This window comes from Triticum dicoccoides, chromosome 2A, assembly GCF_002162155.2.
Source record: "Triticum dicoccoides isolate Atlit2015 ecotype Zavitan chromosome 2A, WEW_v2.0, whole genome shotgun sequence".
In the NCBI taxonomy this organism is placed as follows: Eukaryota; Viridiplantae; Streptophyta; class Magnoliopsida; order Poales; family Poaceae; genus Triticum; species Triticum dicoccoides.
In genome coordinates, this window is record NC_041382.1 from 756865417 (window position 1) to 756881588 (window position 16172).

The window sequence follows — 16172 nt, forward strand, 5'->3', positions numbered from 1 at the left end:
CTATGGGCCGGCCGATTTCGGGATTTCACCCCCAACCGGTTTTGGGAAGGTTCTATATCCCTCCCTGAACCGGGTTTTTCTGTTTTTTATATATTTTTTCTTTCGGTTTTACCTTTCTTCTACATTTTTCATTTTCTTCTTTGATCCTTTTTCTGTTTTCTTTTTCTTTTGTTTTTTATTTTGTTTTCTATTTTACTGTTTTCATTTTTAATCTTATTTTTAAACTGGCGAAAATCTTTAAATTCATGATTTTTTTTAAAAATTGAGAACTTTTTTTTTAAAATGATGAACAAAGTCATCACCTGGTGCCATGTAATAGTTGATGAAAATGGATTTCCCTTCGCACACGCACACATGCATGCCTCCCAACGCTCGGCCACAAAACAATCCCGCTGCACTCCCTATGCCATGCAGCCAATCCGCGCCATGCACTCCAACCCACCCTCCCACAACTACCTCGTACGACAGCTCGGCTGTATCTACCTCTCGATACGCTCCACCAATAACCTCCACAGCCGACGCACCTACCCCGGGCTCCTCTGCGCCCTCCTCGTGCTCACCCGCCCGATCTCCACCTAGCCCGCCCACTACCGCCGCGCCACACCCAACCACTACCACCCGACTTCCGTGCCCAACCAATCGACGCCACCCCTCTCGTGCGTCCGCTTGGCCTCGCCCACTGCACCTGACCCCGACGCGCCCCCCTCGCCACCTGGCCGCCCTCTGCCACCTCGTGTGGTTCCAGCGGTCCCACCAAAAAATCTTCACCACATGCACACTCGTGCCAAAAGCGGATTCCTTCAGCCTAAAAGCCTTTTTAGCCTCTCCGTTACCAATGGCCCCGTCTCTCCAATCCCCTCTTCCTACAAATAGGCACTTAAGGATCCAAATTGGTAAAACACTATGCTCGAGGAATATACTGCTTTGTTACAGAACAATACATGGTCGTTGGTGTCCCCCCTGCAGGTATCAATCTGGTGACGGGCAAGTGGATCTTCAGGCATAAGTTGAACCCCGATGGCTCTCTCGCACGGTACAAGGCTTGCTGGGTTCTGCATGGCTTCATGCAGCAGCCCGGTGTCGACTTCACGGAGACCTTCAGTCCTGTCGTCAAGCCGGCGATTATCTGCGTCGTCCTCAGCCTCGCCGTCTCCTCTAGCCCATCCATCAGCTGCACGTTGTCCGGCTTCGTTGACGCCTCTCGACGACCCCACGTTTGTCAGCTACATCCCTCGCTTTACGGGCTTAAACAGGCCCCCCGCGCTTGGTTCCTCCGCTTCACCACCTACCTCGCCCGCCTCGGCTTTCCTGCTTCCAAAAGCGACACATCCCTGTTCATCCTTCATCGCGATGGTGCCATCGCCTACCTTCTCCTGTACGTCGATGATATCATTTTGACAGCTAGTACCGCTGCACTACTCCGCCGCATTATCGCACAGCTCCATCGCGAGTTTTCTATGACTGATCTCAGCGAGCTCCACAACTTCTTAGGCATCAATGTCACTCGCAGTACACACGGGTTGTTTCTCTCACAGCACTAGTGCGCCTTAGAGGTTCTTGAGCGCGCCCACATGAGCAACTGCAAACCCGCCACCACACCCATTGACACTCGCTCCAAGCTCTCAGCTTCTGACGGACCTCCTGTCTCTGACCCGTCTCACTATCGTAGCTTAGCCGGAGCTCTCCAATACCTCACCCTCACTCGTCCGGACATCGCCTACGCTGTTCAGCACGTCTGTCTATTCATGCATGACCTGCGAGAGCCACACTGCACCATCCTCAAGCGGATCCTACGATATATCTGCGGCACCTCGCAGCTCGGCCTTCATCTTTGGCGCTCCTCAGACCACAGGTTGATTGCGTACTCGGATGCTGACTGAGCCAGCTGTCCCGACACACGCAAGTCTACGTCAAGCTTCTGTATCTACATCGGCGACAACCTCGTCTCGTGGTCCTCAAAGCGCCAGCCGACCGTCTCGCGCTCCAGCGCTGAGGCGGAGTACAGGGCCGTCGCCAACGCCGTGGCTGAGGCGTGTTGGCTCCGGCAGCTACTCCAAGAGCTCCAGCGGCCCCCGTCTGCAGAGACGGTTGTCTACTGCGACTATGTGAGCGTGATGTACCTCTCCACCAACCCTGTGCAGCACCAACGGACGAAGCACATCGAGATCGACCTTCACTTCGTTCGCGAGCGTGTCTCCTTCGGCTACGTTCGGGTCCTCCACGTGCCCTCTACGTCACAGTTCGCCGACATCTTCACGAAGGGGCTCCCGACGACCATCTTCCTCGACTTCCGGTCCAGCCTCAACGTCCTCGACAATCCCGTTGCGATTGCGGGGGGCTGTTGGAAGATGCCCGTTGCTTGTATAACAGAGGGACCGAGTCCCATGTCTCGTACCTGATCCACTACCGCATGCCATGCCCCATGACTTGGTGCACGTTGTGCATGCCCGTACATAGCTGTGTTTGTTATCATGTATTCTGTATATTTACCCCTTTGTGGGCTGATGAAGAGATGTGTTCCATTCTATTATTCTTCTAAGTTATATGCAAAATTTTGCTCCCTGCAAAAATGATAACAATATGAAATATGTTGCACATCGGTTCATAGTTAGTGTGCGCAGATAACATCAACATTTGGAAACTGTAGAAAGTGGTTTATTTCACAATAGTCCAAGAAATGTACAGACATGCACTTATAGAAAAGCAACTCAACCAAACTCATCATTACTTACAACCAGCCACATTAACTTTCAATCAGCTTGAACTTACAATACCCATTTTGCTTGATCAACAATAACAAGAGACACATGCATGGGAGATAGATAACAAGAGCCACAGTCAATCACTAAATTGTTTTGTCACCATTCTCCAAAATCAAACAGATGCAAGTATCATGACACATAAATGCCGCTTAATACAAGTTAATGAACCATTTCTGTAGCAAACAAAATTAGTAAAGACCCGCAAAAAAACAAAATTAGTAAAGAATAATTGTCAGAAAATCAAGTGTCATTCACAAAAAGGTGAGAAGTGATGGGTACTTGCATCATTGTGTAACAGCAACAATTAACTAAAGAAGATGTTTGAAAAGAGAAGATACGAGTCATGCCGGGTCCTATATATACAAACTCATGGCAATGTAGGTTGAAGAAACGTGTGTGGTAGGTGAAGCGTAGAATATAGAGTAGGCGGGAACACGAGCTAGGCATGCAGGTAGTACGTAGTTGGTCATACTCAAACACCTAAATAGATATATAATAAAATAGACTGAAGATGTTAAGACCTTTTCAAGCGTTCTCATAGCATAGCAGCCATTGGCTCCTGGTTCAATATCGACGCGGTCAATCTAGGCTCCAAGGAGACATAGTTGACTATCATAACTTACAAACCTTGTAGAAGTAGATCCAAAGGTCAAGCCGCGTATAAACTCTTACTCTAAAAACAGTTGTAACATCCTCTATTGAAATCGTCAGGTTTGATTTATGAATTCCACGTCACAAATTTCAACTGAAAAGGTAAAAGTCCAATGTTAAAACCAAGAAGTAGAGCTTTCAGCCCGTGGATTAAGCCGAAAAATAACCGATATTGCATCATCTGGAATTGCAAAATAACAGGTCAAATATTGAATGATATATTATATTAAAATAAATTTTATCTAATAAAAAGATTGATATACCATTAATGCGCCAATGAGGACTACTTTTGATTATTGTGAAGAAAATTTTCTTGAAGGATAAGTACACGGGAGACGGAGACGGGACATGCGCACCAACCTTTGGACAGAAGTCTCTGGTCTATTTGGACTATTTGTCGTACATGCCCATAGCATCTTTATGCTAGGTAAGAACATCTACAGCCGGACACTCTAAACCGACAAGTGAGAGGTCATACGTCCGAGCGGACGGTCCGGTCAGTGAGCGGTCAAAAAAAAAAAACCTGACCCAGACGGATGTCTCAAATAGGCCTGAAACATCCGAGCGCATCCGCCATGCCGGACTGACGACCGGGTCCGACACGGAATCGCCCGAAACCCAATAGCTCAACGGGCTTTTCCTCCGTTGAGGGTGCGACCGCCGTGTGGCGCCGCTTCGGCTCGGCGCCCGAGGCCAGAGTCCGGCTATTTGAGCCGGCCGACGTCCCCAACTCTAGCCACAACCTTTTATGCCCTCTCCGTTGTTCCAGTCGGAGCACATTTGTCTCCTTGTCCATCTCCCTCTTCCCTCGTCGTCTGCCCTGGCCCGATAAAAGAAGACGACCTATGCTATGCTCACGCCGGAGCGTCGCTTCTGGATCAAAGAGGAGATCTGGGCGAGGCATGCTGCCCACATCGTAGCTGGCCTGCCTCCGGACTCGCTAGAGCCGGAGGAGGAGGAGTAGCAGGACAAGGAGGAGGAAGAGGAGCAGCATCTGGTTCCAATGGAGGTGGCAGATCCGGAGGTGAAATGTTGCGCCGCACCGCGTGGGCCGTGACCTATCTATCCCGGGATGGATCACTTTTACCCAATGCCGCATATATTTTATAGTTCTGAACGATGGGGCTTGGAGTGGGGAAATTTTGTTCTGTCAAAGCATCGATAGTCATCGTTCTCCATCTAGAAGAACATAACAAGGAAGAATTCGGTCCTGAAAAAGCACCCATCACCCACTTCCATGGCTCTCTTTCCCTCGACGACGGTGACTGTCCCTTGCAACACTAGAAACAGGAACATGTATGGCACTCCACGAGCAAAGGACATGATGTTTTGGCCAGACGATTTTGATCAAGTATGTTCGGGGCGGGGGCCATCCTAATTGTTGTTCACCATTTGTGGCAGCTGGTTCTTTGGGACAATTCATTTACAATCGGGGCAGACTAATTGCATGTCTAATCTATGTGTATATCTTTCTGTAATACAAGTTTAAGTTACGAAAGTCTGGGCTCTTACGTTTAGAACGAACGTGTTTCAGGACAAATGTTGCATAAGACCAAAAGAATCATTTTCAACTAATCCTCCCAAATGGATCAGTAAAACGCAAAGCCCAAATACGTCGAACATACACATAATTACTTGGCTATACACACAGATAATTGCTAGTAATAATTTGTTAACTAAACATAAATTACACATGTACCTGCGAATGTGGAGATGCACTCAAGCCATGAGGCCGACAACGGAAAGCAAAATGGTGAGGCCAAACCCGGTGGCCTCTACATTGGTGGTAGTGGAGACAGGTGTCGGCGGGGGCGCGTTGGTTGCACTTGGGCCGCTGGCCGGGGCGGGTGACGTAGAGGAGGAGCTAGGCATGACATCAATCTTAACCTTCATGCCGCCCGCACAATGACCAGGGAAACCGCAGATGAAGTAGCGGGTGCCGGTGGCGGTGAGGGTGACAACATCATTCCCGGAGTTGAGGGTGGTGACGGGGCTGGCGGTGCTAGAAGAGTCGTAGTCTGCCTTGCTGACTTCGAGGACGTCGTGTGCCTGAGGGGAGTACTTGAAGACGATCTGGTCGTTGGTTTGGAAGTTCCCAGAGGACGCCCAAGTGTTGTAGTTGTTGGAAATATGAGCAATTTACCAAATAATTTTATTAACAGAAATACTAGATAAAGCATGACTAATATAGTAGGGATAAAACAAGTCGTACGTTCTGACAGAGAGAAGGTAAATAGCTGCTGCATATATGAACCGTAGCCTATCATATCTAAAGCAGACAGTATAGCAAGTAGCATATATGAAGTAGAACCTATCATGTGTAGGACAAGGACTAGAACAAGGAACTGCGGCAGAACCTTTAACAGGAAAGACAAGAACACGTACGGGACAACAGCAGCAGAAGCGCTGGACTTGGGGTCGGTGTCCTCGCCTGCCATGTCGTCGAGGAGGTCGTGGACGTCGGGGAAGTAGTCGTCGGCGACCGGATCGTCCGTGATGAAGCAGCCAGTAGTCACGCTGAGCGCTCCCCAAAAACCTTATCACCCTTCTCCCGTACAGGACTCAAAAGGTGCGGTTTCAGAGGCCTACTGTCCCGACCTGCGGTGCACGCCGCAAGACGGGATGGGGAAGAACGTAGCAGCAGCGCAGTGGTCGAAACTTTGTGGCGAGAGGAAGAGGAGCTTCTGTTGTATCTTTCTGGAGAGGAGCGACCTCTCTTATATAGGCACAGGAGAAGGACGCGAAGAGGCTGCGGCAGGAGGTGAAGCAACAAAGGGAGACGAAGCGAACAGGCAGCGGCCGAAGAGGCGCGCCGTTCGAATTCAGTGTCCACTACAGAAAATGTTTCAACTCCCACGTGACCTTTCGTATACCCGTCGTGCGTGGCAAAAATTTAAATATCGGCTCGGCTCATTCCCGCAACCCGCGGCGCAGCGCGCCGAGGCGTGGCAAGGCGGGCGGCGGAGGAGGAGCGCGCGTGCATATCCCTCTTGTTCTCATGCTCGTACAAATAGGGAAAGAACCTCCCTTATAAGGAGGTCCAACTCCCATTAAACTAGCAATGTGGGACTAAACTTTAGTAGTATCTCTTGCCTTGCACAAATGGGCTAAGTGGGCCTCTAAGATTTATTAGGAATTTCTGAAATAGTTATTGGGCTGCCCAAAATAGACTAAATTCCAGCAGTAGTTGGTGTTGAGGTCCCATGCGCCGCTCGGCTCGCCCACGTTGTAGATTGCCGCTGACGCGGTGCTCAGGACGGCCATCGCAGCCACGGCGAGGAGAATGGTTCTCCTGGCAGCCATTGCGGTTGGAACTGAAAAGAGAGCTACCAGAGGAGATTATAACTTGTAAGAACATGAGGTAGACTATCACGATCCACATAGCTTCTTTTTTTTAGGGGATCCACATAGCTTCTGACGTACATCCAATTGTCCAAAGCATTATTTTGACAAAGCTTTTTTTATTAGTGGATTTGACATATTAAAGAGACCCTAAAATTTTGTTGTTGGAATGATTTAATTACATGTACACCCGCAAAAAGTACAAATGATACAGCTGGTCACTATAATGTTATCCTATATACCTAAGTTAATAGAGCTAAACTAGCCATTAGTACTACTCTACATAGAAAATTGGGGGTCCTACTGATTTGGAGGCCCGGTGCAGCTGAACACTCTGCACAGGTGCATGGTACGGGTGGCCAGTTGCGTGCCTTGATTTGAATCGCAGACACTACACACCAGTGTAGAATCTTGAATTTCTAAAAAAGAGTGCAAAAAAAGCACAGTGATCGCCGTCAACTACAATAATATCTACGGTCAATAATAGTTGCTCGTGCTTGATAAGAAATATATATACGTTTTGCTATATAGAGACCTTTACGGACGGTTTCAAATTGTGGACTGATTCTAATAGCAAGATGAGTATTTTCAAAATCAATGTGTTTGCTTTTTAAATGACACGTTAAAGTATCTCGTAATGAAATTTTACACATGCGTAAAATACATCTTTGCATGCGTGTCAATTTTTTCCCTTTTTTTGCCACTTCAAAATTTATTTTCGATTTTTTCGAGAATATAGATGATATAGAGCCTGTGATCCAATACAAATTTCTACTGTTGCTGCCAAGATAAATATGAACTTTCATTTTAGATAAAATTTAGTTGAATTGCAGGCTGAAAACTACATTTTAGCAGTTTTAAATATGCTAATTGTATGTTTCCAACACTAGTATCAAAAGTAGTCCTTGTCGCCATGATATATCTAGGTTTTCCATGAACAATCACCGAAGGAGAGGATCCCCATGTGAATGAATTACTCAAATCACCGCAAAGTGCTGAAATTTTAATTACAAGTTTGCGTGTGAGGAGAGATATTCTATTGCTCATTATTTTTGAGATAGCTCACTAGTCATGCCAAATGGTAGGAGAGATTTTGCCGCCAAGACAAGGCGGATATTTGTAAAATTTAATTCAGTTTAATAATACATCGCACAATGTATTATTTCACTCGATGATGTTATTCTGCAGTCCAGGATGATGCACCGTGGGACAATTGTACGGTTCAACATGCATTTTACAATTCCTATCATGTTTTTTGCCTGGATGTAATTTAAAACATGTTAACTTAACTGTATACTGTATGAAAGCTTTACTTCTTGATTTGAATATTGGAATTTGTTCTTCGTTGGCCTTTTAAGTTGGAGGTTGTGACTTTTTTTGTCGCTGAAACTTGAAAGGTGTAAGTGAAGGTGTAAAACAAATCATTAAAGGCTGCAATATAATTAGTTCTCATGTAAAATTCACATAACTACTTGACTATACACACAGATAGTTGCTAGTAATAAGTACATCTCTATACAATAACATACACATGTGTGTGCGACTGCCGAGATGCACTCAAGCCATGAGACCGGCAATGGCAAGCAAAACAGCGAGGCCAAACCCCATGGCCTCCACATTGGTTGCAGCGGAGACAGGTGTTGGTGGGGCAGCGTTGCTTGCATTTGGACCGCTGGCCGGGGCGGGTGACGAAGAGGAGGAGCCTGGCATGACATTGATCTTGACCTTCATGCCGCCCGCACAATGGCCAGGGAAACCGCAAATGAAGTAGCGGGTGCCGATGGCGGTGAGGGTGACAACATCATTCCTGGAGTTGAGGGTGGTGACGGGGCTGGCGGTGCTGCAGGAGTCGTAGTCTGCCTTGCTGACCTCGAGTACGTCGTGTGCCTGAGGGGAGTACTTGAAGACGATCTGATCGCTGGTTTGGAAGTTCCTAGAGGACGCCCAAGTGTCGTAGTTGGTGCTGAGATCCCATGCGCCGCCCGGCTCGCCCACATTGTAGATTGCTGCAGATGCGGTGCTCAGGATGGTCATCGCGGCAACGGTGAGAAGAATGGTTCTCATGGCAGCCATTGAGGTTTGAACTGCAAAGAGATATAGCAGAGGAGATTATAGTTGAGGTGTTGTTGTGTTGGTCTTTGAGCGGAGATTGTGTTTGCTTCCCATGGTGGCTGTGTCGGGTCCTATATATACACCAGTACACTACAGGCTATGCCCTGGTGGGTTGAAGAAACGTGTGTAGTAGGTGGAAGCCTAGGAAGGCATGCAGCTGGTACGTACTTGGTCATACTCAGACACGTAGGAGTATATAAGGCCAACTCCACCGCGTGACCCCAAACGGACGTCCTGATTGGCCGGATTTTGTCCCTTTAGGGCGCCGATGAGTTCGCCCGTATCCGGCTTTGTCTGATGGGTCATGCGTGCGTCCACCACGCGGCCGCACCCAAAATCGTGTCCGGGGTGGACCTGAATAAAAAAAATTAAAAAACTAGAATGAAATAACTAAAAAAGTAAATAAACGCATTTAAAAAAAACATAAAACATATATAGGGGTCGGCCACAAAACGGCCCAGTTTCCACGGCCACTTAAAAGGCCCAGTTTCATAATTAACATATAAAATAAAATAAAATAAACGCCTCCTGCGCGCTCCTGCCGCGCCCGTCGGTGCCGTGGCCGTCGCCGTCTTCACTGGCCGCCGGTGTCGACGTCGTCGCTGACGAGGTCGACGTAGGCCGGCGGCGTCCACAGGTGGGCCGGCGGTGCGTGATAGACGGGGGCGGGCTGGACGGCCGGAGATGCCTACACCATCTCCTCCCGTGGCGACGCCTCCCGCTCCGGTGACCGCGGCGGAGTGGGGCACCAGTTCACGCCCACGCCGGCGGCCATCTCCGGAGCAGTGCAGGACCAGCCTCACCCTTGGCCCAGCAGCTGCTGGAACGCGGCCACCGGCTCCTCCTCCTCGGGGATGGCTACCTCGCCGGTAGCGGAGCGGGCCGTCATCTCCTCCAGGCCCTCCCATTGCTGCTCATCGTGCGTGTACATGGAGTCCTCCATGACACGCGCCATGAGACGGGCCTCCTCCTTGTCCGTCATGCGAGGAGGTGGTGGTGGCGATGGAGATGGCGAAGGCGACGGCGTGGGCGTGACGCCGCGCACCCGCCTACGCCCGCGCTCCTGGGGAGCAGGCGCTGCGCGCTCCTGTCGTGGCCGCCGCGGCCCCGTCGAGGTGCCGGCGAAGAAGGTCGCGCACCGGTGTCGTGCTCATCACGAAACCAGGTGTCCCAGAGCCCGGAGTCGGGGGCGTACCTGGGGTCGTAGAAGAGGTCGTCGGGGAGGAGGCGGCGGCGGCGCTCGATCTCCTTCTCGCTCGCACGGCCGCTCGTCGGGACCGGCGGGATCGGGACCCAGTCGGCGGAGAGATGCCAGTTATTGGGGAGATGGACGTCGCTCCAGGGGAGCGGCGTCCTCGTCTTCCAATAACGGCGGCACACCGACAAGCAGACGTAATGCCGGTCGCGGTCGCCGGCGGAAGTGGGCGCGATGGAGAAGGCGGGCGGCGCGGGGGCTCGGCGTGGTGGCGATGGCGAGCCGCGGCTGCGTCCCGACGAGGAACCAGCCTCGCGGTTGTGCTTGCCTTTGCGGCCGGACTTCCAGAGGCCCATTGCTGCGGGCGGCCGGCCGGGGAGGTGTTGGCTAGGGTTTTGGGACTGGGGCTGTCGGGTTTCGAGGAGGCCGCGGGGTGGTGTGGGGCAGTGTGGACGACGACCCGTCCACGCTTCCCACTTAAAGAAGGACGGCGACCGTTCGACGTGCAGATGACAGGTGGGGCCGCCCGCTCGTGTGCATTGATGTGGGCGGGTGGAAGGTAGGTGGCCGCCTGCCACGCGGCCCCGACGCAGACGAGACGCACGTCCGTTTGGTGTCCGTCGCGACCCAAACCCGGTGCAAATTTGCGCTCGAAATGGATCAGCCCGGACACAAAACGGATAAGATGAATCCGGGCCGTCGCGCGCTGGGCCGCCTCCTTTATCCATTTTACCCCAAACGAACGGGGTCGGACAGGATAGGGTCGCGCGGTGGAGTTGGCCTAAGATAATCATCGATTGACTGAACATCTGAAGACCGGGCTGTGTTGTTGGCCTGCTGACCTTTCACGCGTTTCCTTTTCTTTTCCTCCAGTATCGACGCGGTTTACAAGACATAAAGTAGACTACCACAATCCACATACCTTGTGACGTAGATCCAAGTGCCCAGCTGCATTTCAACTCCCTCTAAAAAAAGCCTTTAACTTCCTCTGTTAAAATTGTCAGCTTTCAACCACCTGATTTCCAGCTGGATCACAAATTCACAACTAATTAAAATTGCAGCTTTCAAATTTCAAGAAACAAAAATCACAACTCTCCTAAAAGCAGAATATATTTATGGCAAAGAAGTCTGACATTAAACTCAAGAAGTAATGCTTTTGTATCACACATTTATGAAATTTGAAATTGGTAAAATGGTGTATTCAGCCCGCGAAAATTCAGCGGATCAAATGACTCACTTTGCATCATCCTAGACTGTAAAAAAAGGTTTAGATAATGAATAAGAATATGTTAAAATACAACCGGGTTCCCTTGCCCGACCAACCGTACAACACTACAGTAAGTGTGCATGTGCAACGCACGACCTCCACTACTAATCAATAAGACTTTCCTCTCTCTCGTACAACACTAGCGTAAGACTTTCCTCTCTCTTGCCCGTGCCGCTCTCGTGGGCGGCAGGGCGAACCCTAGCCGCCGCCGGCCAACGACCCTCCCCCAACCCTTCCTCCCACCAGCCGCCACCGGAGTGCGCCGTCGGGCGAAGCCCGGCTGGCGTGGGTGGCGGAGGGGCCTTCTTCCCCTTCTCCCATGGCTTCCGACGGCGCGGGACGCAGGGCCGCGGTGAGGAGCGCGACGTTTGCGCGGGACGACGCGACGGCGACCTGGGCGGCGTGCCGGTGGCACGCCATGCGGCGGAGCGGCGACGGCTGCGTGGTTCTGGAGGCGCGGGCTTGGGCGTGGGGCGGGCGAGGTGGCTGGCTGCTTCGAGGCTTCCTCATCAGATCCCGACGACAAGGGTCGCGGGCCGCGGCGGCGCGGGCTGGGGGCGGTGTCCGGCTAGGGTGGGCCGACCTCTAGCGTGGTGAGGCGTGCCGGCTGGTGCGCTGGAGGCTGTAGATCTGGTGGTGGCTGCGGCATCGCCCGTGCGGTCGATGCGGGTGGTGGTGGCAGTGGTCTTCGGGAGGGGGCGGCGGCGATTGTCGGCCAAATCAGCTGGGATCTGGCCCATGGCCGTCGGTGGGCGGTTTGGGGCTGTCCCTCGGAGTCTCGGTGGGGATATGGGCTGCCGCGGCGTGGTGGTGGCTCATGGCCGTGGTCTGGATCGTGTCACGGCGGCGGCTGGTCATCTCCGGCGTCGGCGGTCCGTGGGTGGCCTGGGTTGGCCTTCGATGCCTCTTCTCATTGCCCGGCGCTATCTTCGTCGAAGGGGTGGTTCTTTCCCGGCTACGGTCCATCGCCCGTCTCGCGCCCGGGGCTGCAGGACGGAGCTCGTCTCGCGCCCGGCAGCAGGATGAGCTCGTCTCACGCCCGGCAGCAGGACCGCTCTTGTCTCACGCACGACAGCAGGACCGAGCTCGTCTCGCACCCGGCAGCAGGACCAAGCTCGTCTCGCGCCCGGTGCCGCAGGACGGGTCGATGGAGGCTTCTTTGGCCGGCCTATTGGGTCTCGGCGTTGGGGGACCCCTAGGTTGGTTGGGGTAGCGATGGGACACGGGGGAGGTGGTGTCTAGGTCTTGGATGCCAGGGCGGCGGCCCTGGGGATGGTTGCCCGATGCTCAGGGGCAGAGCTCGTGGCTCGGTGCTGCCCAGTGACCATGGCCGTGTGGGCGGCGTGGTTGCGGGGGTGTGGCATTCGGTGGCGGTGAGTGTTGGCCGGGGTGAAAACCTGTTCTATCTTCGGACGGTCCGGCGGCGGCGAAGCTCGTTACCTTCTTGAGGGCGTCGTCGCGGCTCTCATTGCCCGTCGTGTCGCTCTAGGGAAACTCTGACCCTCGGGTCGGGCGGTGGCGGCACTCCGGTGTCGTATCCTTCCTGAAGGCATCGCCTTGGAGCCCACGGTTCATCATATGCGGCTTCATCTCTTCGCGGTGGCGTGTTCACGGTCGAGGACCCCGGCTGCTCTTGTGTGCTTAGGGTGGTGTTGTTGCGCTCAGCGCCTTGTATCTTGTCTTGGGTGTGTGCGTGTGTTGTGGGGGTGTGTTTGTATCGGGTTGCTGTTGGTCATTGCTTTATATATAAAGCAGTGCGAAAGCCTTTTTCGAAACTACTAATCAATATGTTAAAATACATAGAAACAAAAAAAACTGAATTTCGTTACTTTTCTATATTTATATTTTTCCAAAGTCAGAGATCCAACATCCAAGTTTGATTTTTCCAATTTGCTCGGCTTTTCTTGTACCACGATGTTTATTTAAGTCTTGATGCTCAATAATCTTCAACGTACATGAAGTAATTTTTTATGGTAAAGGAGATGGAGTTTAAGTAGTTTTGAGATAACTCCAGTCTCGTGATACAAGTAATAATAAACGGTGGTTTCACCTGCTGAGGTAAACGAAAAATGACAGATGTAGCTTAAACGAAAAATGACTCAGTAAACATTTACCAAGTAGCCTATATCAAGTAATCTGGAAGGAACAAAAATCCACACACCCACCAGAGACAACATTATACCTACCCAGTAACCAGCATTTACCAGATAGAAATTCATTATACAAGCTCACCACACACTGGCCATTTACCATGTACATTGACCATATAAATCTGGAGAGAAATAGGAAGTAATGTTAGGTGATGAATAAATAAAACAACAAAGAGAGAAACAGTTTTAGGCAACTTATAAAAAGATTTCAAATTTAAAAAACCATGGAGGATCATGCATTGCATCATCGTTACATTTATGAAAGGGACATTTCCATTTCTACCCCTAACTTGAACTCACTACTCAAATTTGCCCCTCTGCCGTTAGTTACACTTATAGAAATGCCCTTCCATGTTGTTACTGTTAAGTCAAAGGCCTTTGACCGTCAACGGGGCGTGTTTTGGACATTTCTACCCCTCCCTCCATACGTCACTGACGTGTGGGACCCACTCATAGAAAAATAAAAAGTATAAGTTCTCTCTCTCTTCCTCTGTTTGCTTGTCTCACTTACACGTGGGACCGAAATGAAAAAATATCAATTTATAAAATGTTATTCACTTAATTATTTTAGGGGTGGGCCCACTAGTCAGCGGCTCTAATAGGGTCGTTAAGAACTATAATAAAATGGTTTATCCCTAATATAAGTAACAAGCTCGGGCCCACCTTTCATGTACATGACGGACTTTGAACTCCGGCGAGCACCGGCACTCCGGGGTCGGCTCGAGATTCGAGATTGTGAGGGAGAACGCGACGGGGAGCTGCGAATGGTCCAGAAGCAAGGCGGGGTCGCGAGGTGCTCGACAAGGGCACTAGGAGTTCGCAGAGCAGCCGGGAAGCTCGCCGGCGACAAGGTCCCGTGGAAACGGCGCAACATGTTACGCACGGGCAAGCTACAATACAGAGGGGGAGCGGACTCAAGAACGTGAGAAAACTCTCACTTATTTGACGAAGGCGCGATCCAGGAGGCCTGGGATTCACCAGAGCGATGACCTCTTCGTCCATGGCGAACGGCGGAGCGAGGCAACGCGGCCATGGTGGCTCGGGAATGAAAGGCTCCGCATCGAGGGGTCCACAGGTTCTGGAAGCATCAGATCTCGACGAAGCAGCCAAGAGAAAGCACAGGGACGGCGAGATGAGGAGATCGGGGCGCGATCAAGCATCACCGGAGGGGGAGAAGATGATATCAACCATAATGATTGGGGGCGTTATACTTCAATTCATTCGGTGTGGTAGTCGAGGACGGACAGGCGGATTGTATGGACAACGTTACGGGTCGTGGGGTTCCTGTTAGCCGCGTGCACGACGAACAGCACCAGGGCGGACGGCCATGATTCCGATGGAGCACGATTTCGTCGCACGGCTGAGAGAAAAGAGGGGCCGGGGAGGGGGAGAGGAGGGGCGGGGGATGGGGGACTGCAACGGGGAGGGAAGGAGTCGGAGCCGTGCGGCGCCACACCCCGGCGACGCCGTGGATAGGACATGGGCTCCGTCGGAGGTGAGAGAGAGACAGGTGAGGTAGGGAGGGGAGAGTTTTTCCCTTTATTTTTTATATTTTATTTATTAAGTCCCACATGTAAGCTAGAGAAAGAGTGTTTTTTATTTTCTCTTTTAGGGCCCACGTGTAAGAAGGGGCAAAATTGTCAAGCAAACGCCCAGAAAACGGTCAAAGGCCTTTGACTGGACGGTAACGGTACGGAAGGGCATTTCTATAAGTGCAACTGACGGTAGAGGGGTAAATTTGAGCATGCTTTGAAATTGGGAGCAAATCTGATTAGTGAGTTGTACCAATTTTCTTGAAGGATAAGTACACGGGAGACGGAAACGGGACATGTGCACCAACGTTGGACAGAAGTCTCTGGTCTATTTGGACTATTTGTCGTTACATGCCATAGCATCTTTATGCTAGGTAAGAACATCTATAGCCGGACACTCTAAAGCCCTCTGATACATCCGGGCGGATGGTCCGGTCAGTTAGTGGTAAAAAAAAAGACCCAGACGGGTGCCCCAAATAGGCCTGAGACGTCCAGGCGCATCCGTCATGTCGGACTGACGACCGGGTTCGACACGGAAATCGCAGTGAAACCCAACAGCTCAACGGGCTTCTCCTCCGGTGAGGTGCGACCGCCGTGTGGCGTCGCTTTGGCTCGGCGCCCGAGGCCAAAGTCCGGCTATTTGAGCCGGCCGACGTCCCCAACTCTAGCCACAACCTCTTCTGCCCTCTCTGTTGTTCCAGCCGGAGCACATTTCTCTCCTTGTCCATCTCCCTCTTCCCTCGTCGTCCGCCCTGGCCCGATAAAAGAAGATGACCTATGCTATGCTCACGCCGGAGCGCCGCTTCCGGATCGAGGAGGAAATCGGGGCGAGGCATGCCGCCCGCATCGTAGCTGGCCTGCCTCCGGACTCGCCAGAGTAGCAGGACGAGGAGGAGGAAGAGGAGCAGCATCCGGTTCCAATGGAGGTGGCGGATCCGGAGGTGAAATGCTGCGCCGTGCCGCGTGGGCCATGACCTATCTATCCCAGGATGGAACACTTTCACCCAATGCTGCATGTATATTTTTATAGCTCAAGTATGTTCGGGGCGGGGCCATCCTAATTGTTCTTCACCATTTGTGGCAGCTGGTTCTTTGGGACAATTCATTTACAATCGGGGCAGACTAATTGCATGTCTAATCTATGTGTATATCTTTCTGTAA

General features: G+C 51.4%; 2 protein-coding genes across 2 annotated transcripts; both read right to left on the reverse strand.

Moving 5' to 3' along the window:
- Positions 1 to 5132: 5132 nt before the first annotated feature.
- Positions 5133 to 6716, reverse strand: LOC119352326 (mavicyanin-like). Its single transcript, XM_037619002.1, has 2 exons — positions 6604 to 6716; positions 5133 to 5535 (listed from the first exon to the last, which is right to left on the reverse strand). Exons 1-2 carry the CDS (start codon positions 6714 to 6716, stop codon positions 5133 to 5135), a joined length of 516 nt encoding a protein of 171 aa, XP_037474899.1.
- Positions 6717 to 8287: 1571 nt separating this feature from the next.
- Positions 8288 to 8828, reverse strand: LOC119352328 (mavicyanin-like). The gene has a single exon (XM_037619003.1). It carries the CDS (start codon positions 8826 to 8828, stop codon positions 8313 to 8315), a length of 516 nt encoding a protein of 171 aa, XP_037474900.1. The 3' UTR covers positions 8288 to 8312.
- Between the last annotated feature and the right edge of the window lie 7344 nt (positions 8829 to 16172).

Excerpts from the sequence above, each read along its gene's own strand:
- LOC119352326 (XM_037619002.1), bottom strand. The coding sequence starts at position 6,716 with ATGGCTGCCAGGAGAACCATTCTCCTCGCCGTGGCTGCGATGGCCGTC. Across the intron at positions 5,536-6,603 it reads GGCGCATGGGACCTCAACAC|CAACTACAACACTTGGGCGT; the intron begins CAACTACTGCTG and ends TCATATTTCCAA.
- LOC119352328 (XM_037619003.1), bottom strand. The coding sequence starts at position 8,828 with ATGGCTGCCATGAGAACCATTCTTCTCACCGTTGCCGCGATGACCATC.